Source organism: Vipera berus (assembly GCF_964194415.1).
Source record: "Vipera berus genome assembly, chromosome: 14".
In the NCBI taxonomy this organism is placed as follows: Eukaryota; Metazoa; Chordata; class Lepidosauria; order Squamata; family Viperidae; genus Vipera; species Vipera berus.
The window spans coordinates 9,107,982-9,134,829 of NC_138217.1; the positions used below are offsets into that span (position 1 = coordinate 9,107,982).

Consider the following 26,848-nt stretch of genomic DNA (forward strand, 5'->3'; position numbering starts at 1 on the left):
TATCTATCTATCTATCTATCTATCTATCTATCTATCTATCTATCTATCTATCTATCTATCACCTCTCTCTCTCTCTCTTTCATCCATTCATCCTTTCTAGTCTTGCGCTCTCTCGAAGAGCCTTCTAGTCCAGACCTGCACTCCTGATAGCATAATCTGGAATTCCTGATCAGCCTAATGTCCCATTAACAGGGCTTCCCGTTTATTCTACAGAACAGAGAAAATCAAGGGGTTGGTGGCCCATCAGAAACACTGATAAATATCCAACTTTTGCCTGGGTTCCAAGTCACCAATACGTTGACTTTCAAGAAAAATCTTTCTATTTTGCAAGAGTTCTTGGCTGCTGCTTATACTGTTGGCTTCCTCTTGTAAAGCTAAATTCATTTATCCCATTTCCCCCAGCCCCAAAACCCTTCTCTGTCCTTTACATTGTGCAATATGACAGTTGTGTGTTTGGATTAGAAGCCTTTCCTGTGGTCAAAGAAAAAAGGGGGGGGGCTAATTTGCTTTTCCTCTTTTTCTTCTTCTTCTTCTTTTCTTTTTTCCAAGGAGCTAATCCTCCCGGAGAAACAGCTTTTCGCTCTCTCCTCCCCTCCTTCTTCAAAAAGACAAGCTTTGCCATACAATGGACATCATAAACCAACTTCATCCTGCCGTTCAGATTGAGAAATCAGATTTCCACCCAGTCATTCCTGCAGGATTAGCTAAATCTTAGATCCACACTAACCCTTCACAAAGCTGTCAAAGATTAGCTTGAATTTATTTTATTCCAGCTTTTCAGGGGTGGGGGTGTGTGGCTTCTTTCCAAGAAGGATTAAGGACCACAAAGGGGGGGGTTGGTGGTGGTGGAAATGTCTCCGTACATTTGCGATGCTCTTATAAAGCCACTAACTAGATTACAGAGACCGGTGGCGAGGAATGGATGGTTGAAATTCTTCAAAGAGTTGGCCACCAAGCAAAGGGCATCTTCCTCTTCCAATGGACGTTTACGTCCTGTCTCCCCTTTCCATTTTTTATTTCATTTCTTTGCAAATTCACCGACCGATGCTAAAGCAGTTGCCGTATCTCCCTTTGGTCTCTGCGGTGTAGCTGAGGTCCCATCGAGAAGGATGTCGACGGAAGCTCCTTCAACTGGCCAGCTGGAGAAGAAGAACACCAAGCCCTATGCCTTCACCATTGAGAGCATCCTGTCCGGCTCGGCGGAGAGCAGGGCCCCCCTCCTCTTCCCCTTCTGTTTCCGAGGGATTTGGGACCAAGACCCCAAGGCCCTGTGCTTTTGGGGGAACCTGGGCGCTTTTCCCGAGGAAGTGGAGGAAGTGGAGGAAGTGGAGAGAGTCGGCAGGTCCTGCAACTGTTGCTGCTGTTCCAAGGAGGTTGTTCGCACCTGGCAAGACAGCGCAAATTGGCTCGGTGAGTTGTTTTGTGGGATGGTGGGGTGCCAAAGACTTGGGGTGGGGTGGGGGGCTGCGAGGGTGGGGGCTGCCATTGGGGCCAGCTCTCTCCAGCCTCACTTTAGGGAGAATCAGGACCCCCCCCCCCGAGGTCACAATCAGTCTTCGGAGTTTCCTAAAAGTTTTTGTCCGTCCTGTTTCTTTAGTTCATTCAAGTGAATTTCCTTGGTTTTTTTTGGGTGTGTGTGTGTGTGTGTGTGTGTGTGTGTGTGTGTGAGAGAGAGAGAGAGAGAGAGAGAGAGAGAGAGAGAGAGAGAGAGAGAGAGAGAAACAGGCTTTACTGTGATTCTTCCAAGGTGTGTGTGTGTGTGTGTATGTGTGTGTGTGTGTGTGAGAGAGACAGAGAGACAGAGATAAACAGGCTTTACTGTGATTCTTCCAAGGTGTGTGTGTGTGTGTGTGTGTGTGTGTGTGGTTGTTGGGTTGTGTCCACGTTTCATCTCTTGGCACCCATCGTATCTCATTTTTGAGCTGGGCAGAAGACCCCCCCCTCCATAGATAAGCGGAGAAAAGCATCCCCCTTGAGCTGGGGAGAAGACCCCACCCCCATAGATAAGCAGATGGCCCTATCATTCCCACCCTGGAGATCAATGGGTGGGTTCACAGCATCCCTGGAGACCAACCCAACCGACTGTGCTTCCTTCCAGGGGACCCCAGGTGTGCGTGGCCCATGAAGCTGTTCTACCCCCTGGCCAGGCCTTGCAGGAACCACCGTGGCAGCCCGAGCGAGCTGCAGGCCTTCCACCAGATCCAGAGACGGACTCGGCGACACCGGACCATCTTCACGGAAGACCAGCTCCAGGCCTTGGAGGCCCTTTTCCATAAGAATCAATACCCGGATGTGATCACCAGAGAGCACTTAGCCAGCCAGATCCACCTGAAGGAAGAGAGAGTCGAGGTAACTTTCGGGGTGTGGATTGTGAGGGGTGGGTGGACAGAACGGGCGATAAAGAGCAGGACTGAAGTTCACAAGTCTTCCAGAAGATCAGGTCAAGGGCTGCCTCCTTATTTTCTGCACAACAACAACCCTGTGAGGTAGGTTTGGGCTGAGAGAAAGAGTGACTGGCCCAAAGTCAGCCTTTCATGCTTAGATAGCACTAGCAATAGCCCTTAGACTTATATGCCGCTTCACAGGCTTAGTTTACAGCCCTCTCTAAGCGGTTTACAGAGTCAGCCCCCCAGCAATCTGGGTCCTCATTTTACCAACCTCGGAAGGATGGAAGGCTTAAAGCGGGACTTGAACTCACAGCCTCCCGCTTTCCAGCCTGGCGCCTTATCCACCAGACCAAACTGGCTCTCCACGGATGCCATTTCAGGCTCCTGATTCAACGTCAGTCCCTTTTCTTCAGCACCGTTTTCCATGTCACAACTTCGATCGTTAGCAGTCATTAAGCGAACGTCCATACTTCCAGGGCAACCTGTACTGTACCGGTTCAAAGTTTACACCCAATTATACGACTCGGTTTGGCCTTTAGGCTTATCCTTTTCGTTTTTGATGTGATTTAAAGTTTTTTTTTTTTAAAAAAAAGCACGGCGACGGACGCGCGGATGGAATAACGCTCTTCTTCTGTTGTAAAACAAACAGGTTTGGTTTAAAAACCGCCGAGCCAAATGGAGGCATCAGAAAAGAGCTGCAGCGTCGTCACTCATCCTGCCAGTGGCCAAGATTTCTTCCGAAGAGAAGCGTTAACGGACGGGTCGAGCCCAAGTTATCCATACAGGAATGATAGGTTAGCCGAGTTGACATCTCCCACGCGATCCTCTTTCGGTTAACCATGATTGATCCGTCAGCACACGTCAGGACGTCTCCAGTCATTATACCGGGACCTGACTTACCAGTAATAACTGGGTTCCAGGCCACAATAGACAAAACATATTACAGGTAGTCCTCGATTTTACAACAGCTTGTTTAGTGACCGTTCCAAGTTACGATGGCACTGGAAAAAAGGGACTTATGACCGTTTTTCACACGTACGACCGTTGCAGCATCCCCAGGGTCACATGGTCAAAATTCGGACGCTTGGCAACTGGGCACGTATTTCCCCGTGTCCCGGGGTCACATGATCCCCTTTTTACGACCTTCCGACAAGCAAAGTCCATGGGGAAGCCAGATTCACTTAACAACCGTGTGACTAGCTGAACAGCTGAAGGGATTCACTTAGCAACCGTGGCAAAAAAAGGTTGTAAAATGGGGCAGAATTCACTTAACCGTTATTTTGCCAAGCAATGGAAATTCGGGGTTCAATCGTGGTCGTAAATCGAGGACTACCTGTATTCCTGAATAAACCAACTCTGGTTTATTCAAGCAATGACGGCTAAGTGGTCTGTAGCTTAAGGCCATGGGCCAACCAGATCAATAATGAGTCAGAGATTCGTTATTTTTGCAAAAGCCTGAGTCTTTATTTATTTTCTTCTATAGAGGGCAGTTGTTGGACGTTAGGCTGAGTGATTAGCACAAACGATGATTAAATTATGATTCACTGCCCTGCTTTTCTGATATACAAGGAGCCCTTGGCTTAGGACCCCAACTGGGATCAGAATTTCCATCACTCTACAAGGCGGCTGTTAAGTAAGTTGAACCTGATTTTACAATCTTTTCGGCCATGGTTGTTAAGTGAATCACACAGTTATTACCGGTAAGTGAATCCACCCTCCTCCATTGGCTTTGCTTATTCAGAGCAGGCTGGGAAAGTCATAAACAGGATCCCGGATCAGGGCAATTGTCATAAATATATGCAAGCATCTGAATAGTGATCATGTGATGCTGCAATGGGTCGTAACTGTGAGGACCAGTCATAAGTCACAAGGGACTGGACCGCCATCTGTCTGAAGTGCTATAGGATCTCCTGCTTGAGCAGGGGGTTGGACTAGAAGACCTCCGGGGTGCCTTCCATTGTCATTCTGTTATTTTTTGTTTTCCAGTGCCGTTGTTAACTTCGAACAGTCGCTAGAACGAACGGTTGTAACTCGGGGACTCGTAGTTGCTTTGCTGGCCAATCCTAAAGCCCAGTGTAAGATTTAAACTTGAAATGTTTAGCAAAGTCGTTTCTGGTGAAGCAATATAGCTACAGTTTTATCTGTTTTCAGCCCAGATCTTAAAAACAAACGTTGCATGGGTCAGGCAGTCCACACAAATAAAAATAAAGAGGGAAAAAAACAAACTTTTGCTTTTGTTTTCCTTTCTTGCCTGTATTTGCTGCGGTTTTAAACCATTTAGTCCTATCCAGTGCTTTTTTTGTAAAAGAAAAAGGTGCCGGAACTCACACGTGTCATGCAACCCGCCTTGCCTACCCTACAAGGTTCCATCCAAAAAAAGGTGCCGGAACTCCGTTCTGAGCGTTCTATGAGAAAAAAAGCCCTGGTCCTATCTGACTCTCGGTGACTTCACAGACATGCTGCTACCTTGTCAAGCACCCTTTTTTTTCCCATTGGCAGGATGTTCCATTTTGCATCAGAACTGTCGAGTTCTAGAATATGGATATGAATAACACAATGCAACACAATAGGCAAAGTAGTGAGAGCAAAAGGGGCTTGCTGATCCCCGTATCCTAAAAATGCAAATTTTGCAATGGCAGAAGTAGAAATCAAATCAAATCAAATCAAATCATATCATCAAATCAAATCAAATCAAATCAAATCAAATCAAATCAAATCAAATCATAAAAAGAGGTGTAGTGGTGGCACAGGCGCCCATCCCCGCTTTTTACATATCCACTTGGCTTCTTTTTTTCGGGGGGAGTGGTGGGGACGGGAATTAGAGGGTCGGAGCCTGCCATCAGCTGAACGACGACCCCGCAGAGTAGACTCGGTCGGCCGCTTCCCGAGCCACTCTCACCCTCCCGCCCCGCCCCGCTGCAGCTGCGAACAGAACCCGACTCGATCGAGCGCCGCCCTTTCGCCTTACCTCTATGTCACGGCTCGGCGTGACGTCTTCCCTAGGGAGGAGGAGGAGGAGGAGGAGGAGGGGGCGGTGCCACGCTGGGACCGCCACGCCTTGCGGGCGCGCAGGCGGGGCGGGGCGGGGGCGGCGTAAGGGGAAGCGCTTCCGGGTCTCTCTCCGGAAGTGGCAGTGTTTCCGGAAGTGAGAGCCCGGCTGGGCCCAGGCCTGGCTGCGTTGCCAGGGGAGACGCTTGGCGGGGCGCGATGGAGGCTGCGGGGACCCCGGCGGGGTGCGGCGCTTCGGCCCAGGCGCTGGTGCCCGTGCAGGCCGAGGCTTCCGCCGTCGCTCTGCCGAAGGAGGCCCCCCAGGAGGCCCCCAAGTGCCGCAAGAGGGTCCTGGACGAGGACGCCTACATCCAGGTGAGCGGACGGGGCCGGGACGGCCTTCGTGGGACCCGGCTGCCCGTCACCTCTCGGCCCTCCGGCTGTTTCTGCCGTGGTTGGGGGCCCAGCCCTCTTCTTTTCTACCCCGCCCCCCGGCCTCCCTCCCAGGGTCGTCGTGCGGAGGCCGGGGGACTGGTTTGTGGAGGAGGAGAAGGGGGGGGAAGTATTACCAAAAAGTGTTACATTCCGTTCCTTTATTCTCTTTTATTCAGTTTATAATTTTCCTACTGTTGCCCTAGCTTTAATGAAGCAGTGGCCCAAATTTATGTCGCTGAGCAAGAAGTTTGTTGTTGTTGATGAATAATAATAATAATAATAATAATAATAATAATAATAATAATAATAATAATAATAATAATAATAAGTTGGAAGGGATCTTGGAGGTCATCTAGTCCAACCCCCTGCTCAGGCAGGAGACCCTGTTCAGCGAGTCTTGCTCCATTTTATTATCTATCTTGCCAGACCAACTTGGATTCTCTCTGTTTGCAAAAAGGATCTTGATCTTCGATCTGCCCTCCGGCTTTTTCTCCTGTGCTCTTTTTTTTCTACCCCCCCGGGCCTCCCTCGCAGGGTCGTTGTGCGGAGGAAGGGGGGGTGGTTTGCAGAGGAGGAGAAAAAAAAAGTATTACCCAAAAAGTGTCACATTCCGTTCCTTTAATCTCTTACTAATCTCTTTTACTTTGATGAGGTTTGCTTTGTTAGAAAAGTGGCTTCTTGAACAGCTTGCAAGGTGCAATGAATCGGCTGTTATCCAAGGGTTCTGCGCTCGCGTCAGAAGCGCTGAGGCACTTCCAGGTTGAAAAGATTAACTGATGGCATCACCCTTGCTCTGGGGATGCCCAATTGTGGGCTCCTTTCGTGTGCCCAGAAGGAGCTGGAGCGAAGGACGGGAGCTCAACCCCGCCCCATGGTCGCCCCGTGGGTCTCAAACACGGGCTTGCCAACCTCCTGCGTTCCAGCCACTCGATCCACCGTGCTCCTTTTCACAGGATAAGGCTTCAGAAATTGTGTCATCCAAATGCCTCATGTTTTAAATATTTATCTGGAAACATCTGAATGCTTTGCAGAGTCTGGAAAAAATCATCCAGAGGGATTTTTTCCCTGATGTGGAGAAGCTGCGCGGCCAGAAGGAATACCTGGAGGCTGAAGAGAGCGGTGATCTGGAGAAGATGAGACAGATAGCCATCAAGTTTGGCTCCTCCTTGGGCAGAGCTGCCAGAGATACTCCTGCACCTTGTAAATATGAGCGCTCGATCGGTTGATTGATTCGATGGATTGTGCCATCAAGTCATTTTTAGTTCCTAGACACTACATACATTGGCAGATCTGTAGGCATTGTAACTCCCGGAGTTCTGCCTTGCCCGGCTGTTTTTAGTTATAATTTCAGAACAGCTGGAAGGTAAAATCAGGGATAACTGATCTAGGCCAGTGTTTCTCAACTTCGGCAACTTTAAGATGTGTGGACTTCAACTCCCAGAATTCCCCAGCCAGCATGGAGTTGAAGTCCACACATCTTAAAGTTGCCGAAATTGAGCAACATTGGTCTAGACTAGATTTAATAGTATAGCACTTCACAGTCTGCTTTTCTACTTCTGAATTGCTCGGCCGCTACAAATGATGGCCAGTGATAAAGCATAGCTGGGATGTATTCAGAAGGCCCTGATTTAAAGGGGTGATGGAGCAAATAATGTCAAATTTAGAAGAATAGACAAGACCACTACTGCCATATAGTAGTCAACGTACTGGACTGAGATTGGAGAGACCCAGGCTTTAAGTCCAATGCATTTCTTGAGGCCCCTGAAAAAGGGCAGAACATAAATTTAACAAAACACAAAACAATCCTGAGTAATGGCGATCCATAGCGTGTCCTATCACAGATCCCATTTTGCACATATTTTTCCTTTTAAGGGACGTTGGCATACGAGGATAACAGTAGATGTATGATTAAGTGCCCATTTATTGGCTGGTTACCTTAATTTTTCACCAAGAAACGAAACATGGCCTGGTCATTCCCCCACCAACCTCAGCCCCAAAGCATCATTAGATCAGTTAGTGAGATTTTGAGTGTTCCAGGATTTTTCAGTGGGGATTTGAAGTTTCAGAGCAATGATTTTCCATGCTTGGTAAATCTGTATTTTGTGTTCCTTGGGACAGATGTTACCCCGGCAACCTTTGAGACCCCCGAAGTTCACCCCGGTGATTCTTCTGTGCTGACTAAACCCAAGCTCACCCCGAAATCTCTAGATGAAGGTAAGCATCTCTCTGCGAGAGTTTTCCTTTAGAGTTTTCTTTGATCTCGTTAAAATTGGAGCTGCCAATTCTAGCTCTTGCGGGTAGATTACAACTTCACCTTCTTTTTTTGTCACCACAGCTTAGAACGTCTGATCTTTCAAAGAACTGGGGCTTCTGAGTGTGTTTGGATCTTTTTTTTTCTTCCCAAGTTGCATTTTCTTTTATTTTCAGGAGAAGCCGAGGAGGAAGAAAACACAGATGCCCTGCCCAGTCTGGATAAATTCTTGGCCAAACACACCAGTGAGGATAATGCTTCCTTCGAGCAGATCATGGAAGTAGCCAAAGAAAAGGAGAAAGTGAAGCATTATTGGCTTTACGAAGCCGAAGAGGAATTTGCCCAGGCAAGGAGCAGCTTCTCTCTATGGTGGTTTGGAGCCAGGGGTGGAAGGATTGCTCCTCCCTTGGTCAAAGAAAAGAGGCTTTTTTAAAAAAAATCTTTTAGATATATATTTATTCTGCCTTTATTAAAGTCCCTGAGAGAAAGGGACTGGCCCAAAGTCACCCAGCCGGTTTTCATGCCTAAGATGGGACTAGAACTCACCGTCTCCTGGTGATTGGACCAAAGTCACCCAACCGGCTTTCATGCCAAAAATGGGACTAGAACTCACCGTCTCCTGGTGATTGGACCAAAGTCACCCAGCTGGTTTTCATGCCTAAGATGGGACTAGAACTCACTGTCTCCTAGTGATTGGACCAAAGTCACCCAGCCGGCTTTCATGCCTAAGATGGGACTAGAACTCACCGTCTCCTGGTGATTGGCCCAAAGTCACCCAGCCAGCTTTCATGCCTAAAGTGAGACTAGAATTCACCGTCTCCTGGTGATTGGACCAAAGTCACCCAGCCGGCTTTCATGCCTAAGATGGGACTAGAACTCACCGTCTCCTGGTGATTGGACCAAAGTCACCCAGTCGGCTTTCATGCCAAAGATGGGACTAGAACTCACCGTCTCCTGGTGATTGGACCAAAGTCACCCAGCCGGCTTTCATGCCTAAGATGGGACTAGAACTCACCGTCTCCTGGTGATTGGACCAAAGTCACCCAGCTGGCTTTCATGCCTCAGGCAGGACTAGAACTCACTGCCTCCTGGTTTCTAGCTTAGCGCCTTCACCACTAGCTGGTCTCTCTGGACTGGGTTTTCTCATATTCCTCACTTTGGAAAGGTGACAGTAGTGCTATGCCATTCCTTTTCAAAAGTGGACAGTTTTAAGTGGTTAAAAAAATTAATGCCGTCTCACTCTGCACAGCAGGGCAAGCTGTGGTTTCCAGAGGCCTCTTTGTGCAGCTGCTCACACAGCTGAATGCTTCGCAGCTAACAAATAACAATGAAAAGAAAGAGCTGGGAAAAATATATATTCTTTTTTCTTCCAAGACCCTAGACAATTCTCAGCCCAATCCGTGTGCCCAAGAAAGCTACACGCACATTGCATCACCCCTTTTGCTTCGCATGAGGGAAACATTGCGGCCCTTGGCCAAGCGAAAGGCGTGCGCAATTACCTTTGTGAAGTGAGCCCACACCGGGCGGGGTTAGGAGGCCCCGAAGCTTTCCTTGCCTGATGCTAATTGCCTTCAGGGTATGCAGTTGGCTTCTGTGGAGGAAAACCTGGAAATGCTGAAAACACTAAAATATTAATTTACTCCTTCGATGCATTGCAGGATCCTCAGGGGTGCATCCTCCCTTCCATTCACGCTTGCAGCTGACTTGTGTTTTTGTCTCCCATTTTTCAGCGGCATCAGGAGCAGCTAGCTCTCCCGTCGCTGGAGGAGCAGCAAGCCCTGGGGAGCGGCAAAGCTGGAGTAGAAACGTGGGAATACAAGGCAAAGAATTCTCTGATGTATTATCCACCAGGTGAGGCTGCTTGTGCTCCCTCTGACAAGGTCTTTTTGTTGTAAAAAGGGGAGCTGGATAATAATACAGATTCCCCCCCCCACACCAAGTTTACTTGCTCTTTGTAACTTGTTAAGAGAGCCAGTTTGGTCTGGTAGTTAAGGCATCACGCTGGAAAGCAGGAGACAGTGAGTTCTAGTCCTGCCTTAGGCATGACAGCTGGCTGGTGACTTTGGGCCAATCACCAGGAGACGGTGGGTTCTAGTCCCGCCTTAGGCATGAAAGCCAGCTCCGTGACTTTGGTCCAATCACCAGGAGACGGTGAGTTCTAGTCCCATCTTAGGCATGAAAGCCAGCTGGGTGACTTTGGGCCAATCACCAGGAGATGGTGAGTTCTAGTCCTGCCTTAGGCATGAAAGCCAGCTGGGTGACTTTGGGCCAATCACCAGGAGACGGTGAGTTCTAGTCCTGCCTTAGGCATGAAAGCCGGCTGGGTGACTTTGAGCCAAACACCAGAAAGTGAGTTCTACTTCTCTCTAAACTATGAAATCCAGCTGGGTGACTTTGGGCCAGACCCACCCCCTCCCCCTCCCTCCCTCCCTCTCTCGCTCTCTCTCAGCCCAATCCACCTCACAGGGTTGTCGTTGTGGGGAAAGTAGGAGAAGAAAGATGTGTTGGATATGTTTGCCGCCTTGAGCAATTTTGCAAAAATAGCAAAGGCAGAATAGAGATCATAAAATAAATAAATTCACCGGTCCTTGCTTTTGACTTTTCTTAGAAGCAGGACTGTTGGTCTAACAGAGGCCATCCCCTTTTTCCCCCCTTCATTCCTTTTGATCCTTGGTGTTTTCATATTTTGAACTTGCAAGGCAAGTAGACCTCCCTTCTTTCGAATCTTTCTCCCGCGCGGGTTCATCCGTCTTACCTGCCTTGTTTCTCTCGGCCTGGGAAAAAGAAGCGATAAAGTCAGGATAAAAGAAAAAACAAGCTCCGTTTGATCCTTTGGCTTTGTGGCTGATTGGCTGGAGTTTTGTCTTGCCCTTCGCTCACTTCTGCCCTTTGGTTGGAGAAAAGAGCCAGGAATTCGCGCTGTGTTTCCACCTGACAGGGTGGTGAGTCCTAAAGTGCTGTTGTCAGTGCTGCAAACATTGACGTGTTTTTGCACTGACAATATAAGAGACAGCCTGTTATTTTAATTGCTTCCTTTGGGAGGGAGGAAATCACCCGGAAGTTGTGATAAGATTGCAAAAAGCCCGAATGGGAAGTGAAACATCATACGTAAAACTAATTGGATAATGTGATTTATTTTTTTATTTTTTTATTTTAATTCCATTTATATCCCCTTCAGGAGATAGGGCGGGATATAAATCCCATCAATAAATAAATAAATATCCCGCCCTTCTCCGAAGACTCAGGGCGGCTTACAAGCTTAGCAGTAGCCTTCATTCTATGTATATGCCTGCTTATTAGGGCTTTCATACACCCCCCAAGCGGCATTATTACAAAGTCAGCTTAATTGCCCCCAACAATCTGGGTCCTCATTTTACCTACCTCGGAAGGATGGAAGGCTGAGTCAACCTTGAGCCTGGTGGGACTCGAACCTGCACTAATTGCAGGCAGCCGGTGTTCCTTAAGGAGGCATTAGCCCACTGCTCCACCAAGGCTGTGTCGATAAGGGCAGGGACGTGTCGATAAGGGCAGGGATTGTGGGTGTGTTACGATGGGTTTGGGGGGGGGAGGAGATTTCAGATTCTGGCATCCCTCCACGAGTGCCGATGTTTCGTTTCATTGCTAAGACTAAATAATACGCCTGCCCTTTGTTCGATTTGTCTCATTCATCGGAGCTGTGACCGCTGTGTCTTTTCAGGAGTCCCTGAAGAGGAAGACGTGTTTAAGAAGCCACGTGAGGTCGCTCACAGGAACACCCGTTTCTTGAAGGATCCCTTTAGTCAAGCAGTGAGCAAGACCCAGCTTCAGCAAGCAGCAGCCCTCAATGCCCAGGTGAGGGGTGTTAACAGTTCCCCGCATCCACTTCATTTATTAGGCGTCTGCTTCTACTCTACTCGCCTTGAACTGGCAAATGAATCAAAGCAAATCAAACGAGAAATAATGGCAGAATGGGATGGAAGGAAGGAAGGGAAGGAAGGAAGGAAGGAAGGAAGGAAGGAAGGAAGGAAGGAAGGTGGAGGAGCAGAGGAAATGGTAAGCGAAGGAAGAAAGCAAGGAAGGGAAGAAGGAAGGTGATGGAGGAGAAATGGTAAGCAAAGTAAGGAAGAAGCAAGCAAGAAAAGGAAGGAAGGAAGGAGATGGAGAAGCAGAGGAAATGATAAGCAAAAGCAGCAAGGAAGGAAAGAAGGAAGGAGGTGGAGGAGGAAATGATAAGCAGAGGAAGGAAGGAGAAAAGGAAGGAAGGAAAGGAAAAAAAGGAAAGAAGGTGAGAGGAGAAAAAAAGGAGGGAAGGAAGGAAAGAAAGAAGAGTTTCTGACCCTGGGACCAAAGTTGCTTCCTCTTCTTTAATTCCATTTTCGTTTTTAACAGTCTGAGCCGTTCTAGCTTCTCTCTCCCAATCTGGCTGTGCCTTTAAAGCTCCCTGTCATGAATGCTAAGCATCCTTCCTTTCTCTCTTCATCCCAGTACAAACAAGGCAAAGTGGGGCCTGATGGGAAGGAGCTTATTCCCCAGGAATCTCCGAAGGTGAACGGGTACGGATTTGTGGCCACACCCTCCCCTGCTCCCGGTAAGAAAGAAAATCCTTTTTATCCTGTTATTTTTACTATTATTATTATTATTATTATTATTATTCTTTTTTTTAAACAAAAACACACAGACACACAAAAGAGCTATTTAGCTTCTTCCCCAATTGACTTTGCTGATTGGAAGCTGGCTGGGGAAGGTTGCAGACGGCGATTCCCCACAGCCCCGCAATCCTTCAGCTGTTGTAAATACAGGCCAGTTGCCAAGCAGCTGGATTTTGATCCCCTGTTGTGGCAGTGGTAAGTGTGAGAAACGGCACAAGTCATTTTTTTTCCCCTTAGTCACTAAATGAATGAGGGGTAAGTCAAGGGCTATTTGTAAATCATAACCTTTTGATCCATGGGTGTGCTAAATACAGACATAGGTAGATACATAAACGACAGGATGTCCTTTGACAGAACTTATATATAAGCTCTGGTTCTTTCTGTTTCCCCCCCCCCACCTTCTTTCACATCTGTGTAAAAACAAAAGGACTGTACTAATAAAGGAGAATATTTGCAGCTCAGGGTTGACATGAGGGGTCCTTGGTCCTCTCTGAGCTTGCTTGTTTTCGTGCAGACGTTTCATTACCGAACTAGGTAACGCCATCAGTGCTAGTGCGGTGAAGTGCTAGCACTGATGATGTTACCTAGTTTGGGTAATGAAACGTCTGCAAGAAAACAAGCAAGCTCAGAGAGCACCAAGGACCCCACAGTCCTACTCCTTCTCTTTTTCCTTCTCCTCCCTCAAACCTTATTCCTTTCTAGCACTGATGATGTAACCTAGTTTAGGTAATCAAACGTCTGCAAGAAAACAAGCCAGCTCAGAGATCACAAAGGATGTCGTCTCCTCCTCCTCCTCCTCCTCCTCCTCCTCCTCCTCCTCCTCACAAGCCCCACTCCCTTCTGGCACTGATGATGTTACCTAGCTGGGTAATGAAACGTCTGCAAGAGAACCACCCAGCTCAGAGAGCACCAAGGTCCCCACAGTTGCCGCCATCCTCCTCCTCCTCCTCCTCCTCCTCCTCACAAGCCCCACTCCCTTCTGGCACTGATGATGTTACCTAGCTGGGTAATGAAACGTCTGCAAGAAAACAAGCCAGCTCAGAGAGCACCTAGGACCCACAGTCTTCTTCCTCCTCCCCCCCCCCAAAAACACTCCTTTCTAGCACTGATGACGTTACTTAGTTTGGGTAATAAAATGTTTTGCCTGCAACCAAACAAGCCAGCTTAGAGAGCACCCGGGGCCCCTCAAAAGGGTTGCTTTTAAATTTTTAGGATTCAGCCTTTTCTCTGTTGTCCCTTCCAGCTGATTCTCCTTGCAGAGATTCCCTCACCCCAAATCCTTTGAGTCACGCACAGTGTTCAGATGGCAAGCCGATGGCTTGCTGCCCTATTCAAGTACACTGATTGGCCCGTGTGTCTTCCTAGGTGTGAATGACTCCCCTCTTATGACCTGGGGTGAGATAGAAGGCACCCCTCTGCGGTTAGAAGGCTCTGACACACCCTATGTGGACCGGACTCCAGGACCGGCTTTCAAGGTATTGAAAGATCTAAAACACCCCATTTGTACGGCATATTATACCTGGACTTGCAATGTCTTATCACTTCACCTAGATTTTTTTTTAAAAAAAAAAACAGAATAAAATGCAAATGTTAAAAAGATCTACGTTCAGATGCCATTGTCTAGGCCAGGGGTGGGGAACCTTGGCTCTTTTGTGACTTGTGGACTTCAACTCCCAGAATTCCTGAGCCATGCTGGCTCAGGAATTCTGGGAGTTGAAGTCCACAAGTCATAAAAGAGCCAAGTGTCAACGCAGCTAACATCGAATGTTGTTATTGCTTGACGAGAGAGGAAGAAGTAGCTATTTCATATGTTAAACTTGTGTATTGCTTGAAGACTTGTGTATTGCTTTAGTTTGAAGTTGGGAGGAGGGAAGAGGAATGCACTTTCAAGGCCATTTGTCTCTCTAAAGAAGATAAGGCTTTGGCGGTTCTTCTAACGGAAGGGAAGCTGATTCTTTAAATTAATTGGAGAATATGATTAACGACAAAATTAGAAAGGTGGAGAATTGTGTTTTAATATATTGTGCAAGGGGCGGAGATTTCAGATTCCAGCTTCCTCCGAGCAAGCATTTGCCAGTGTATTAGGCTAAAAAAGGACTTTTAAGGTAAACAATGCCTCAGAGTCACTTGAAAATCCCGTACGTTGGAAACTTGACACCAAGGTTCCCCACAGGAATTCTGGGAGTTGAAGTCCACAAGACACAAAAGAGCCAAGGTTCCCCACCCCTGGTCTAGGCCGTGCCACCATTGAAGCTCAGAATCGTTTCTATTAAAATAATAATAATCAGATATCGGACTGGTCTACGCCAGTCCAATATAATATAAACCTTGAACCCTAATCAATTAATTACAGCCAGAAAAGCTGTTTACTATAAGCAGCCCGGAGAATTTTTTTAACTAGAGCGGGAAATTTGTCTGGATAAGCTATGAAATAAGTAGTTGAGTCAGGGCAGCGAGACCTGACTCTTACCTGCCCTGATTTTAATAGCACTTTGTGGAAGAGTTTGGGGGGAAAAATGGTTCTGGATCCTTTTTGGTTTTCTCAGCCAGAGAGAAAAGGGTGAGGAGGATTAAGCTAAGGCTGGACGGAACAGACTCTAAAATGCACCGGTAATCTGATCAGCTGATCTTTCCACAGATCCTGGAACCCGGACGCCGGGAGAGACTCGGCCTTAAGATGGCCAACGAGGCAGCTGCGAAAAACAGAGCTAAGAAACAAGAAGCCTTGAGGAGAGTCACGGAGAACCTTGCCAGGTGAGCCATCCTTCCAGCTGGCAATGAAATGGGCTGAAGAATTCTAAACTTAAGAAGTATCTCAGTGTCTTGTTAATCAGTGCTCTCCCAACTTGGCAACTTTAAGACTGGTGGACTTCAACTCCCAGAATTCCTCAACAAGCAAGGAATTCCGGGAGTTGAAGTCCACAGGTGTTGCGCCACCATTGCAATAGAATAGAATAGAATAGAATAGAATAGAATAGAATAGAATAGAATAGAATAGAATAGAATAACAAAGAATAGAATAGAATAGAATAGAATAGAATAGAATAGAATAGAATAGAATAGAATAGAATAGAGAATTAAATAGGAGAATGGAATAAAATAGAAATAGAATAGAATAGAATAGAGAATTAAATAGGAGAATGGAATAAAATAGAAATAGAATAGAATAGAATAGAGAATTAAATAGGAGAATGGAATAAAATAGAAATAGAATAGAATAGAATAACAATAGCATAGCACAGCAATAGCAATAGCCCTTAGATTTATAAACTGCTGCACAGTGCTTTACAGCCCTCTCTAAGCGGTTTACATAGCCTCTTGCCCCCAACAATCTGAGTCCTTGTTTTACTGACCTCGGAAGGATGGAACGCTGAGTCAACCTTGAGCCCTGTCAGGATCGAACTCCAGGCAGTGGGCAGAGTTAGCCTGCCATATTGCATTTTAACCACTGCGCCATCCGACCATCCTAGCTACGGACTGACCAACGCTTAGCAGAACCTCTTACCTGAAGTCCTTGATATTTTTTTTTCTCCTCTCCCTTCCAGCCTCACTCCGAAAGGCCTCAGCCCGGCCATGTCTCCCGCCTTACAACGCCTAGTGAACCGCACTGCTAGCAAGTTCACCGACAAAGCTCTCCGGGCCAGTTACACCCCCTCCCCTGCACCTGTGAGGACCCCTGGCTACAAGACTCCGTCTGCCGGCCTGCAGACCCCCACGGTCACCCCAACGTCCAGGACGCTCTCTCAAACCCCAGTGGCTCAGGATCCCACCTCTATTACGGACAACCTGTTGCAGCTGCCCAAAAGACGCAAGGCATCCGACTTCTTTTGACCCTCTCTTCTTTTTGTGTGTGTGTGTGGGGGGGGGGGAGAGGAACCCAGCAGTGCCCCAATGTTCCAACGCCCACCATTGACCAAAAGCACCAGGAGAGATGTTTTCTCCGGGTACAGGATGGTTCCTGGCCTTACAGTCCTGGGTTGCCCTGATCCTCACTAGCCGGCGAGAAGCAGCCGACGGAAAGGCAGGCTTTTGAGTTGAAAAACCCCCTCTTGTTAAAGCTTTGTGCCGGAAGAGGTTCAACAAAACTGCTTGGACGGTGCTGGCCTTTTGAACACAGCTTGCGCTTTTGCGTTGGGGCGCTTTCCTCTTAATTGATTAAAGGCAGGCTCCACCTCAAGTCCTGGCCGGAATTTGGATTGTGGTGTGGGGGGGACAGAGAGAGAGAGAGAGAGAGAAAGAGAGAGAGAAAGAAAGAACTAGTTTCCAGATAGGATGTTGGGTTGCTGCCTTGGCATCTCGGTGGCCAGGTGCAGCTGGCAACGTGTCCGTGCCTGGTTAATCTCGGAGCAGATCCTCGGCTTAAGAGACTGACTCAAAGGTATGGCATATTTCTCCTGGCCTGGGAGCCGAGAAAGAATTCGCTTTATAGAAAGCAAAGGTAACAAGATTCCTTCCTTCCTTCCTTCCTTCCTTCCTTCCTTCCTTCCTTCCTTCCTTCCTTCCTTCCTTCCTTCCTTCCTTCCTTCCACAGAGATCCTGGCTTAAGGATCGAAAGCTTGGGGATAGCTCGGCTTTCCAAACCTTAACGGGCTCTAACACGTGGGTTGGGATCCAGCCGATCAGGTCTAACTTCATCTCGCTTTGAGCAGGATTACCGGTGGCCTCCTGGATTTGGACCCAGTCCAGCCCAAAGAAACAAAAAGTATGAAGAGCTGGGCACAAAAGCCCGTTAACAAAATTTCAAAGCCAAACCAAGAACCTGAAAAGTTGGGCAGCAAAGATATAAGATTGAATCCAACGGGGGTGGGGGGGCGGGTAGGGAGAAGGGGAAAATCATATTTTTTTTTGTGACACTAAAAACTCTGGCACAGTCGGTGGGGAAAAAAAATGGCGAGCTAGAATCTTGCAGCCATCGTTGTCATTCAAGGAGACTCGTTTCCTTTGGCTTTGAATAATTTGTGGCAAGGACCTGTTTCTCCTCGGAGCTTTTTATGCCTACATCTCAAAAATAAGAAATTGAACTTTTTCGATGGAAGGACTGAAAATAAACACCTTAGGCATAAAGGCCTTAACGTTCTGAGTTTGGATGTGGCTGATTTTTCTAGGGATGAGGGTGACTGAATAAATCCCACGTTTTAGTTTTGGAGTGGTTGATTTGTGGCGTTTCGCTCCGATGGGCAAATATCTGGTAGCAGGCCTTTTTTTTGGGGGGGGGGGCTTAAAACGGTAAATGTAAGAAAGCAGAAGTGAATTGCCAGCCAGAAAAGGAAGGCAGATTTGATCAGGGCTTGGACAGGTCTATAACGTAAAATATAATAGAAATATAGAAATATAATATATACAAATTAAAAGGAGCGTCCCAAAGGCTCCCTCGCTTGACTCTTGTTGAAGCAGGTCCAATCTGTCATTTGTATTTATTATGATTTTTTTTTAACTCGGATAGTTGTATTTTCACGGGAGCAAATTTGGATGAATTTAGTAGATCCCCCCACTTTTCTGGTTAAAGGTGTTTTTTTTTAATCCCATTTATATCCCACCCTTCTCCGAAGACTCCAGGGCGGCTTACAAGCTTAGCAGTAGCCTCCATTCTATGTATATGCCTGCTTATTAGGGCTTTTGCCCCCCCCAAGCGGCATTTTTACAAAGTCAGCTTATTGCCCCCAACAATCTGGGTCCTCATTTTACCTACCTCGGAAGGATGGAAGGCTGAGTCAACCTTGAGCCTGGTGGGATGCGAACCTGCACTAATTGCAGGCAGCTGGTGTTACTTAAGGAGGCATCAGCCCACTGCTCCACCAAGGCAGTGACCGTCAAGAGAAAGACAAAATGTCTACAGGTAGTCCTTGGCTTACGACAACAAGGGCACCAGAATTTCGGTTGCTAAAGTGAGACGTTTGTTCAGAGAGTTTTGCTCCATTTTGCGACTTTTCCTGCCACATTTTTTTAAGCGAATCACTGCAGTTGTTACGTGAATCTGACGACCCTGGGACACTACAACCATCATAAATGTGAGTCAGTTGAACATTCGAAGGAAGATCACGTGACCAGGGGGATGCTGCAACGGCCATAAGTGTGAAAAATAAGTCCCTTTTCAGTGCCGTTGTGACTCTGAATGGTCACTAAGCAAATTGTTGTAAGTCAAGGACTAGCTATATTGATAACTACTGTGTTTGCATTGTTATGGGATATTCTAGCACAGAGGTCCCCAACCTTTGGGGCACCAGGGACCAATTCCATAGAGAGAGGTTTTTCCGCAGACTGGAGGGTGTGTGGTTTTGTGTGCTGCCTGCATCCCGCGGATGGGGCTTTGCTTGTCTGTGTGGATCGGTTGCTGGCATGCCGCGGCCCGGTACCGGTCCATGGACCAGGGGTTGGGGACCCCTGTTGTAGCAAGACAATCAAACCAAGCTTCAGAGTAACTTGTGGAGTAACTTAACAACCTTTTAGCTACTGCCGCTGTTTCCTTATCTTACTTAAGGCCTTCCACCCTTTGAGAATCAGGATGGGTTGGTCATCCATTTCCTCAACCTGGAGCAGCCCATGTGTTTTTCTAAGTGACACAAGAGTAGAAGACCAGCTCTCCAGTAGTCACTCAGCTTCTATTTACAACCAGCATAGGCCAGGCACAGTTTTCTCAGAGGCTGTTAGGCTGGGGTTTTTTTGGGGGGGGTGGGGGTGGGGAAGAATGGTTGAGGGTCTAGGACAACTCGCCGCGAGACACCTCACTATGGCCAATTCTTCTCAGGCCAACACGCCAGAGGACAAGAGTCACACTAATACCGAAGAAATTGGTGAAATAGGATCCTTAGAGTGTGTGTGTGTGTGTGTGTGTGTGTGTGTGTGTGTGTGTGTGTGTGTTCAAACTTGGCCCTTTTATGACTTGCGGACTTCAACTCCCAGAATTCCTCAGTCCACAAGTCATAAAAGGGCCAAATTTGAAGACCCTCTGCTTTAGAGCTAGGATGCCAAAGGAGGGACAAAATGAAATGTGAAATAACAAAAATGTGAACATGTTTTAATTATTATTATTATTTTTAAATTAAATTGAATTATTGAATTGTCCTCTGGCGAGTTGTCTATGGTGTGTTGGCCACAGTGAGTTCTCCCATTCCAGCAGTTGAAGCCCGCCTTCCTGCCTTCTGCGTGCATGGGTAAGATGGATCAGTAGTTGCCAGCTGGAGCCTAGTGTTTTATCCGTTTAAAAAATATTTAATAAAAGGGCCTTTGGCCTACAAGAAGCTGATTCAGAAAGCTGATTCTTTAGTTTCAGATCGCCTCTTCTGCTTAGCTCTCATCTTTATTCCACACGCCCCACTCTCCAGTTGGTTACCTGGACTCCCTGTTATGCGACGGTCACAGAAGCGAGGGCTTCTGTTGAAGGAAAAACGTCAGAGATCGCTTTCAAACTCCTCGGCTATCTTCACTGCTTCATCGTTCTTGTCTCCTTCGGGGACCTCCTCTACTTCTTCGACCGCTTCCAACCGAGGAGCCACGTTGGAGACCAGGGTTTGCTTGGATTCACTTTTCTGGTTCTTCTCCCGTTCTGATCGGTGCTCCGGTTTTAGCTCGCCCATACTCCGTGAGCTCTCTCCATTTTTCCCGACCGAAGTGGCCGACACAGCTCTGATTTTGCCGGGCTGCATCCATATGTGACTTAAAACCTCTTCGATGCGCAAGCGTCGGGACACGTCGGGTTGAAGCATGCGATAAATCAGATCTTTGCATTCAACTGACAGATTTTTGGACTTGGGGAAATGCACCCTATGCTCCTTCTGCAAGCGTAACATTTTCCGGATGTTCGAATCGTCGTAAGGCATTGAGCCGCAGACCATGATATAAAGGATAACGCCCAGACTCCACATGTCGTAAATCTTGGGCTCATATGGGATGCCCTGCAAGACCTCCGGGGCCGCGTAAGCGGCAGAACCGCAGAAAGTCTTGCTGTAAATAACTTTGCCATCTTCATCCCGAAGCAGCCGCTTGGCAAAGCCGAAGTCCGAAAGCTTAATGTGGTAATCTTTGTCTAGCAGAAGGTTTTCGCATTTCAAATCCCGGTGCACTATGTCGTTGTCGTGACAGTACTTAATAGCGGTGCTCAGTTGACGGAACATCTTGCGCGCGATGTCTTCGGGCATCTCCCCTTTTAGCTTGATGAATTCTAACAAGTCGCCCTGAACGCCCAGCTCCATCACAATGTAGACTTTGCCATTGGACGTTTCGAATATCTCGTAGGTTTTGATGATGGAATGGTGGTTGACTTTGGCTAAGATGTCTATCTCTCTCGGGAGAAACCTTTCCAGAAAATCTGGAGGCGCTTTCTTCCGGTCGATGATTTTGATAGCTACGTCGAACTTCAGCCGTTCCGAGAAGGCTGACTTCACTTTGGCATAGGAGCCTTCCCCTAAATTCCCGCCCATGATGTAGCCTCTTTTCTTAAGGATAGCAGCATCATCCATGATGCTGTAGGCCGTGGTGATGAGATGTTTGGTCACATGGTTGACGTACGCATTCAGCCATTTAGTGTCTGTTCCATGGTGTGTGGTCATCAGGAGAAGATCCGTTTCCTGCTGTGGAAGCCCGGGGAGGCTGGTTGGAATGGAACCTTGAGCATTGTTGAAAGGATGCTGTTTCCATGTGACATCATAAAGCTGAGAGAAATGCCAGGTGAATTGATCTCCATTGCTTGGGCCCAGCTCACCTCCATGCCAATGGCAAGAGCGTTCTTGCTCGGCCCCATTGGGATGAGGGGGATAGATGGGGAACTCATCAGATTTGCAGATGACCCCAAGCTGGCAGGAATAGCCAACACTCCAGAAGGCAGGCTTAAGATACAGGAGGATCTTGACAGACTTGAACATTGGGTGCTATATCTAACAAAATGAAATTCACTATAGAGAAAAGTAAGGCTTTACATTTAGGCAAGAAAAACCAAATGCACAGGTATAGTATAGGGGGTACCTTGCTCAATAGTAGTAACTGCAAGAGGGATGTCAGAGTCCTAGTGGACAATCACTTAAATATGAGCCAGCCGTGGGCTGCAGCTGCCAAAAAAACCAACACAGTTCTAGGCTGCATTAACAGAAGGACAGAATCAAGATCATGTGAAGTATTAATACCACTTTACAATGCCTTGGTAAGGCCACACTTGGAATACTGCATCCAGTTTTGGTCACCACGATGTAAAAAATGTTGAGACTCTGGAAAGTGCAGAGAACAGCAACAAAGACGATTAGGGGACTGGAGGCTAAAACATATAAAGAATGTTTGCTGGGACTGGGAAGGTCTAGTTTAATGAAAAGGAGGACTAGGGGTGACATGATAGCAGTCTTTCAATATTTGAGGGGCTGCCACAAAGAGGGGGGGAGGGTCAACCTATTCGGCAGGACAAGAACCAATGGATGGAAATCAATCAAGGAGAGAGTCAACCTAGAACTAAGGAGAAATGTCCTGACAGTTAATACAAGTGGTGGAACAACTTGCCTCCAGATGTTGTGGGTGCTCCAACGCTGGAGATTTTTAGGAAGAGATTGGACAACCACTCATCTGAAATGGCACAGGGTTTCCTGCTTGAGCAGAGGGTTGGACTAGAAGACCTCCAAGGTCCCTTCCAACTCCTGCTATTCTGAGAAATTTAACACTGACTTAGGTCACCTCCGTGAACTGTTAGTAACACAATCCCATTTCCTCGTTTCTGCAATTGAAGGCGTTCCTGTTTTGCAGGGTGCGTGTAAATAAGTCAACCCAAACCTCCCCTTCCTTGAACACTTCCCATTTTTGGAGTAAAAAAAAATATATGAGTAGGGTGCCAAACATTTTCAGAAACGAGATTAAGAAATCGAAAAATACCGACGATTACACTTCTCCAGGAGCCAAGGTGCACTCAAGGGAGACTTTATTTGTGTGTTTTTAAAACAATCTCGCCGAAGGAAGTTACATACCTCTAGGCTTTTTTTTTACAAGCTGCTAATTGAAAAGTGTAAAGAACCCAAAGAAAAAGCACAAGACATTGGCAGATGCAATACAACAGACAGGTCTTCGGCCTCTTAGATGTGACGGTAGATTTTATGCTAGCCCAAGCACCAGTTACGAATTTAGAGACCTTGTTTCAGATCGTTCCATCACACACACACACCTCCAATCAACGGGTCTATCATCTTTCATTTGGAGAAGATTAACTGAGGGAAAACTCATCCTTTATTTTGTGCCAGTAAGAAATATAGAAATATGGAGACGTTAAAGAGGTCCTGGATCTTCCAAAATAATGGGAAAGGGCTTCGGACATTCTGTTGCCCCATCCACCCTTCATCTCTTTTCAAAACCTTCCAGAACAGAGCCTTAAAAAGAAATAATTGAGTTTTTGGCATTATTGCAAACCATATTTTTTTTTGGAGGGGGAGATATCTTGAGACGACGTCTCTCTTTCTCTCTTTTTTTTTTCAGAGGGAAGTCCTTTCCATCTGCTCAGGGAGACTGCTTAGCTTCTCGAGATCCTCGTGCAGTATTTCTTGCTTCACTTGTTCGTTCTCCGAAAACTGTGGACCGGTTTCCTTTCCGAAGAGGGATCGGATCTGGCTCTGATGCTGCGAACATTCGCCTGATTTGGTCAGCACGGAGTCCGAAATGGCTTTGGGTTCCTGCATCCAGATGTGCATCAAGACCTCGTCAATGCAGAGCCGTCGGGTGACGTCAGGCTGAAGCATGTGATAAATGAGGTCCTTGCATTCCACCGAGAGCACTTTGGACCGGGGAAAGTGGACTCTGTGTTCTTTCTGAAGCTTCAGCATTTTTTTAATGTTGGACTCGTCGTAAGGCATGGAGCCACAGACCATGATGAACAACACCACGCCCATACTCCAGATGTCGTAAACCTTGGGCTGGTAGGGGATGCCCTGTAGCACTTCAGGAGCCGCGTAGGCAGCAGACCCACAGAACGTTTTGCTAAGAATGACCCGTCCGTCGTCGTCACGAGACAGGCGTTTGGAGAAGCCGAAATCTGTCAATTTGATGTTGAATTCTTTGTCCAGAAGCAGGTTCTCACATTTCAGGTCCCGGTGAACGATGTCCAACTCGTGGCAATATTTAATGGCGCTGGCTAATTGGTGGAACATCTTACGGGCAATGTCTTCGGGAATGGCCCCTTTCTTCTTAATAAACTCCAGCAGGTCTCCTTGGACTCCGAGCTCGGTGACGATGTACACTTTCCCTTCGGAGGTCTCGAAGATCTCGTAGGTCTTGACGATGCCGTGATGCTTTACCCTGGCCAACATCTCAATCTCCCGAGGGAGAAACTTCTCCAGGAAGTCTCGGGGAGCTTTTTTCTTATCGATGATCTTGACTGCGACGTTACACTTCAACCGTTCGGAATAGGCTGATTTCACTTTGGCGTACGAGCCCTCTCCGAGGTTGATGCCCATAATGTAGCCTCTCTTCTTGAGCACCTCGGCGTCGTCCATTGTCTCTTGAGGCAACCCGGAACGTCAGGTTGACAGGGCATCACCTACCTCTGTCCAGATTCGTGTATGTTTCAGAATGGTGTTTCTCTCCTTAAGTTCAAGGCAGCAGAATTCTTAACATCCTTCCATGATGTCACAAAGCCAAGCCAGTTTTGGTCCTGACTGGAGATAGCTTGGGAGCAAACAAGGGAGCCTACATCGTGGTGACAGGGTGGAGAAGGGATGAACTTCCTAAGTGGATCGGTCAAGTCTCTTGGACAGAGTATGTACCTACAGACATGGGCTCCTTTTGCTAACCTCTCATCTTCTGCATACCCATATTTTTGTTTTAGGATTAAGAGCCGCGGTGGTTAGGAGGCAGTACTGCAGGCTACTTCTGTTGACTGCCTGCTACCAGCAGTTGGGCAGTTCGATCCTGACCGGCTCAAGGATGACTCAGCCTTCCATCCTTCCGAGGTCGGTAAAATGAGGACCCAGATTGTTGGGGGGGCAAGAGGCTGACTCTGTAAACCGCTTAGAGAGGGCTGGAAAGCATTTTGAAGCGGTATATAAGTCTAAGTCTATATAAGTGTGATTGCTCCTTCCTTCCTTCCTTCTTTCCTCCCTCCCTCCCTCCCTTCCATCCTGCACAGTGGTTAGAATGCAGTGTTGCAGGCTAATTCTCCCTACTGCCAGCAGTTCGATCCTGACCGGCTCAGGGCTGACTCAGCCTTCCATCTTTCCGAGGTTGGTAAAATGAGGACCCAGATTGTTGGGGGAGCAATAAGCTGACCCTGTAAACTGCTTAGAGAGGTCTGCAAAGCACTGTAAAGCGGTATATAAGTCTTATTGCTATTGCAATAAGTGAGTAATTTAGGGAGGACCAAACTTTTCTTTTTGTTTTTTAAATATTTTAGCGCACGTTGATATCCAGACAGGGCCTGAAATTGGTTTGATCCGAAAAAAGACGCAAGCATCTCTTGCTTGTTTGTTGCTGGCGGGTATAATGAGGGATGGCAGAGATACAGCCTGCTCATTTTGAGTGTCAGCAACGGGAACCCAAATTGAACGGAGGGCTATATTTGGTTTAAAGCAATGCATTCAAAGAACTGGAGGGAATGAAATAAGGATAAGAGTAACGCAAAACAAGGGCCTGGCCTAAAAGAGTTGAAATATTTTGATGCTACGTGTCTACGGAGATTCTCAGTTGTCCAGGTCATGGTTCTCCCAAAGGTGCTTTTTTTCAAGAGCAGATGGACTTTGAAAGAAGTCTTTGAAGAAGCTTCTTGGATGAGAAGCAAAACGTTTTCAAGGAAAAACAAAGTCCAGTTGCCTCTTGAAAAAAAGAATCTTTGGGCCGCTTGGATACTACCAACATGGAATAGATTTTAAAGCTTGTTTTTAAATAGGCAGGTAAGACGTAACTGAGCTTGGAAGAGGCTGGTGCCACCCGTTTTCATTTTTTTTTCAATAACCATTTATATATATTTCGTTTCTGTGTCTTCCTCGGTAATCCCGTCTTTCAGAGCTGCAGGCTCACTTAATTGTTGTGTGTTTTTTTTTACCCATTTGGCTCATTAAAATTCTTTTTCGTGGAGATTGTGCAAATGCCGATCGCATTTACATTTGCATCCACTTATAAATCACACTGGGAATTTTGCCGAATCAAAGAGCATAGTTTGAATCCCAAAGAATCGGCAAAAGCACCCAGATTTTGCTCTGAAGGGAGCTGTCCATGGTTCTGACTTGGTTTTCTCAACCAGCTTTTATAATAAATCCAGTAAGAATTTATATACCAGACATGTCAAACACAAGGCCCAGGGGCCACATCCGGCCCGCTAAGTGGTTTCATGCGGCCCGCGAAGCCATCCTGGAAACAGTGAGGGAACGGCCCCCACTGCCTTGGCCCTGGCCCAGAGACCCTCCTTCTGCCAGAAACCCTCAGATCTGTCCCATTCCTGCCCAGGCCCCCATAGGCACCCTTGATGCGAACGATGTAGAGCTGGCCACGCCCACCCAGTAGGCCATATGCACTCTAGCCACGCCCACCCAGTAGGCCACACCCACCCAGCCCCTTGAGGGCAACCGCAATGCTGATGCGGCCCTCAATGAAATTGAGTTTGACACCCTTGTTATATACCATACGCATGTATGAATACATGCTAAGGTCAGTCACGATAGCTTCACGCTGAGCCAATATTTTGCTGTCGTGTTCCCCTGAAAATAAGAGACCTTTTTCTGAACGGTTGTTAAGTGAAGGACTTTCCGTAGAATGCAGGAACAACAGTTCGGGCCTAATAGTTTTCTTTCCTTAAGATCCCTCTCAAGGGGAAAACACCCAGTTGGGACCAAAGTTGCATACCAATGAAGCACAGCCACCTCCTTGATTGGCACATCAAAGCTCTGATAAACACACCTGTGAGGGGAAGGATTCTTTTTTTAAGGAAATCAGCCATTCCAGCTCGGAGTGTCTCAAACAGCTCTTGGGAGCAGAGCTTTGAAATGTCCACCATTCTAGGCAATGAGGAACATTTCCCGTCTCTCTGCAGGGAGATGCTAAATCTTCCCCGCGAAAGGTGACATTCCTTCTCCATTAAGTTTTGCAAAATTATTCGGAAGGGACTTTGGCTTCAAGGGAGAGCCGTAATAAACCCAGCTGCAGACATGCACGCAACCGGAGCAATCTGTCATGGATTTTTGGGCAGCCACACAATATTCAGAGGAGAA

General features: G+C 47.2%; 5 protein-coding genes across 6 annotated transcripts in view; 3 read left to right on the forward strand and 2 right to left on the reverse strand.

Moving 5' to 3' along the window:
- Window positions 1-231: 231 nt before the first annotated feature.
- GSC2 (goosecoid homeobox 2) lies at window positions 232-4,606 on the forward strand. Of its 2 annotated transcripts, XM_081339410.1 has the most exons (4): window positions 232-1,410; window positions 2,099-2,349; window positions 3,037-3,181; window positions 3,957-4,606. In XM_081339410.1, exons 1-3 carry the CDS (start codon window positions 852-854, stop codon window positions 3,139-3,141), a joined length of 915 nt encoding a protein of 304 aa, XP_081195536.1. In that variant the 5' UTR covers window positions 232-851; the 3' UTR covers window positions 3,142-3,181; window positions 3,957-4,606. The 2 variants fall into 2 exon arrangements, with proteins under 2 accessions (XP_081195536.1, XP_081195535.1); XM_081339409.1 differs by having other exon boundaries at window positions 3,037-4,606.
- Window positions 4,607-5,532: 926 nt separating this feature from the next.
- On the forward strand, window positions 5,533-16,530 carry ESS2 (ess-2 splicing factor homolog). Its single transcript, XM_081338747.1, has 10 exons — window positions 5,533-5,750; window positions 6,842-7,010; window positions 7,929-8,024; window positions 8,238-8,407; window positions 9,792-9,912; window positions 11,759-11,892; window positions 12,526-12,628; window positions 14,055-14,164; window positions 15,328-15,443; window positions 16,235-16,530. Exons 1-10 carry the CDS (start codon window positions 5,595-5,597, stop codon window positions 16,518-16,520), a joined length of 1,461 nt encoding a protein of 486 aa, XP_081194873.1. The 5' UTR covers window positions 5,533-5,594; the 3' UTR covers window positions 16,521-16,530.
- Window positions 16,531-16,900: 370 nt separating this feature from the next.
- Window positions 16,901-26,848, forward strand: part of DGCR2 (DiGeorge syndrome critical region gene 2) — a 58,000-nt gene continuing 48,052 nt past the window's right edge. Inside the window, exon 1 of the mRNA XM_081338745.1 lies at window positions 16,901-17,067. The gene's annotated coding sequence lies outside the window, so the exon portion shown is untranslated. The remainder of the gene's footprint in view (window positions 17,068-26,848) is intronic.
- TSSK2 (testis specific serine kinase 2) lies at window positions 19,378-21,160 on the reverse strand. Its single transcript, XM_081339322.1, has one exon. It carries the CDS (start codon window positions 21,143-21,145, stop codon window positions 20,078-20,080), a length of 1,068 nt encoding a protein of 355 aa, XP_081195448.1. The 5' UTR covers window positions 21,146-21,160; the 3' UTR covers window positions 19,378-20,077.
- On the reverse strand, window positions 23,126-25,997 carry LOC308674394 (testis-specific serine/threonine-protein kinase 1-like; the record flags this gene model as incomplete). The annotated part of the gene is made up of 1 exon (XM_081338820.1): window positions 23,126-25,997. Exon 1 carries the CDS (start codon window positions 24,140-24,142, stop codon window positions 23,126-23,128), a length of 1,017 nt encoding a protein of 338 aa, XP_081194946.1. The 5' UTR covers window positions 24,143-25,997.

Bases quoted from the DNA above. Each gene is read 5' to 3' on its own strand.
- TSSK2 (XM_081339322.1), bottom strand. From the start codon at position 21,145: ATGGATGATGCTGCTATCCTTAAGAAAAGAGGCTACATCATGGGCGGG.
- ESS2 (XM_081338747.1), top strand. From the start codon at position 5,595: ATGGAGGCTGCGGGGACCCCGGCGGGGTGCGGCGCTTCGGCCCAGGCG. The intron at 9,913-11,758 runs GTGAGGCTGCTT...GTGTCTTTTCAG, and splicing joins TCTGATGTATTATCCACCAG to GAGTCCCTGAAGAGGAAGAC. The intron at 11,893-12,525 runs GTGAGGGGTGTT...TCTTCATCCCAG, and splicing joins CAGCAGCCCTCAATGCCCAG to TACAAACAAGGCAAAGTGGG.
- GSC2 (XM_081339409.1), top strand. From the start codon at position 852: ATGTCTCCGTACATTTGCGATGCTCTTATAAAGCCACTAACTAGATTA. The intron at 1,411-2,098 runs GTGAGTTGTTTT...GCTTCCTTCCAG, and splicing joins AGACAGCGCAAATTGGCTCG to GGGACCCCAGGTGTGCGTGG. The intron at 2,350-3,036 runs GTAACTTTCGGG...TAAAACAAACAG, and splicing joins TGAAGGAAGAGAGAGTCGAG to GTTTGGTTTAAAAACCGCCG.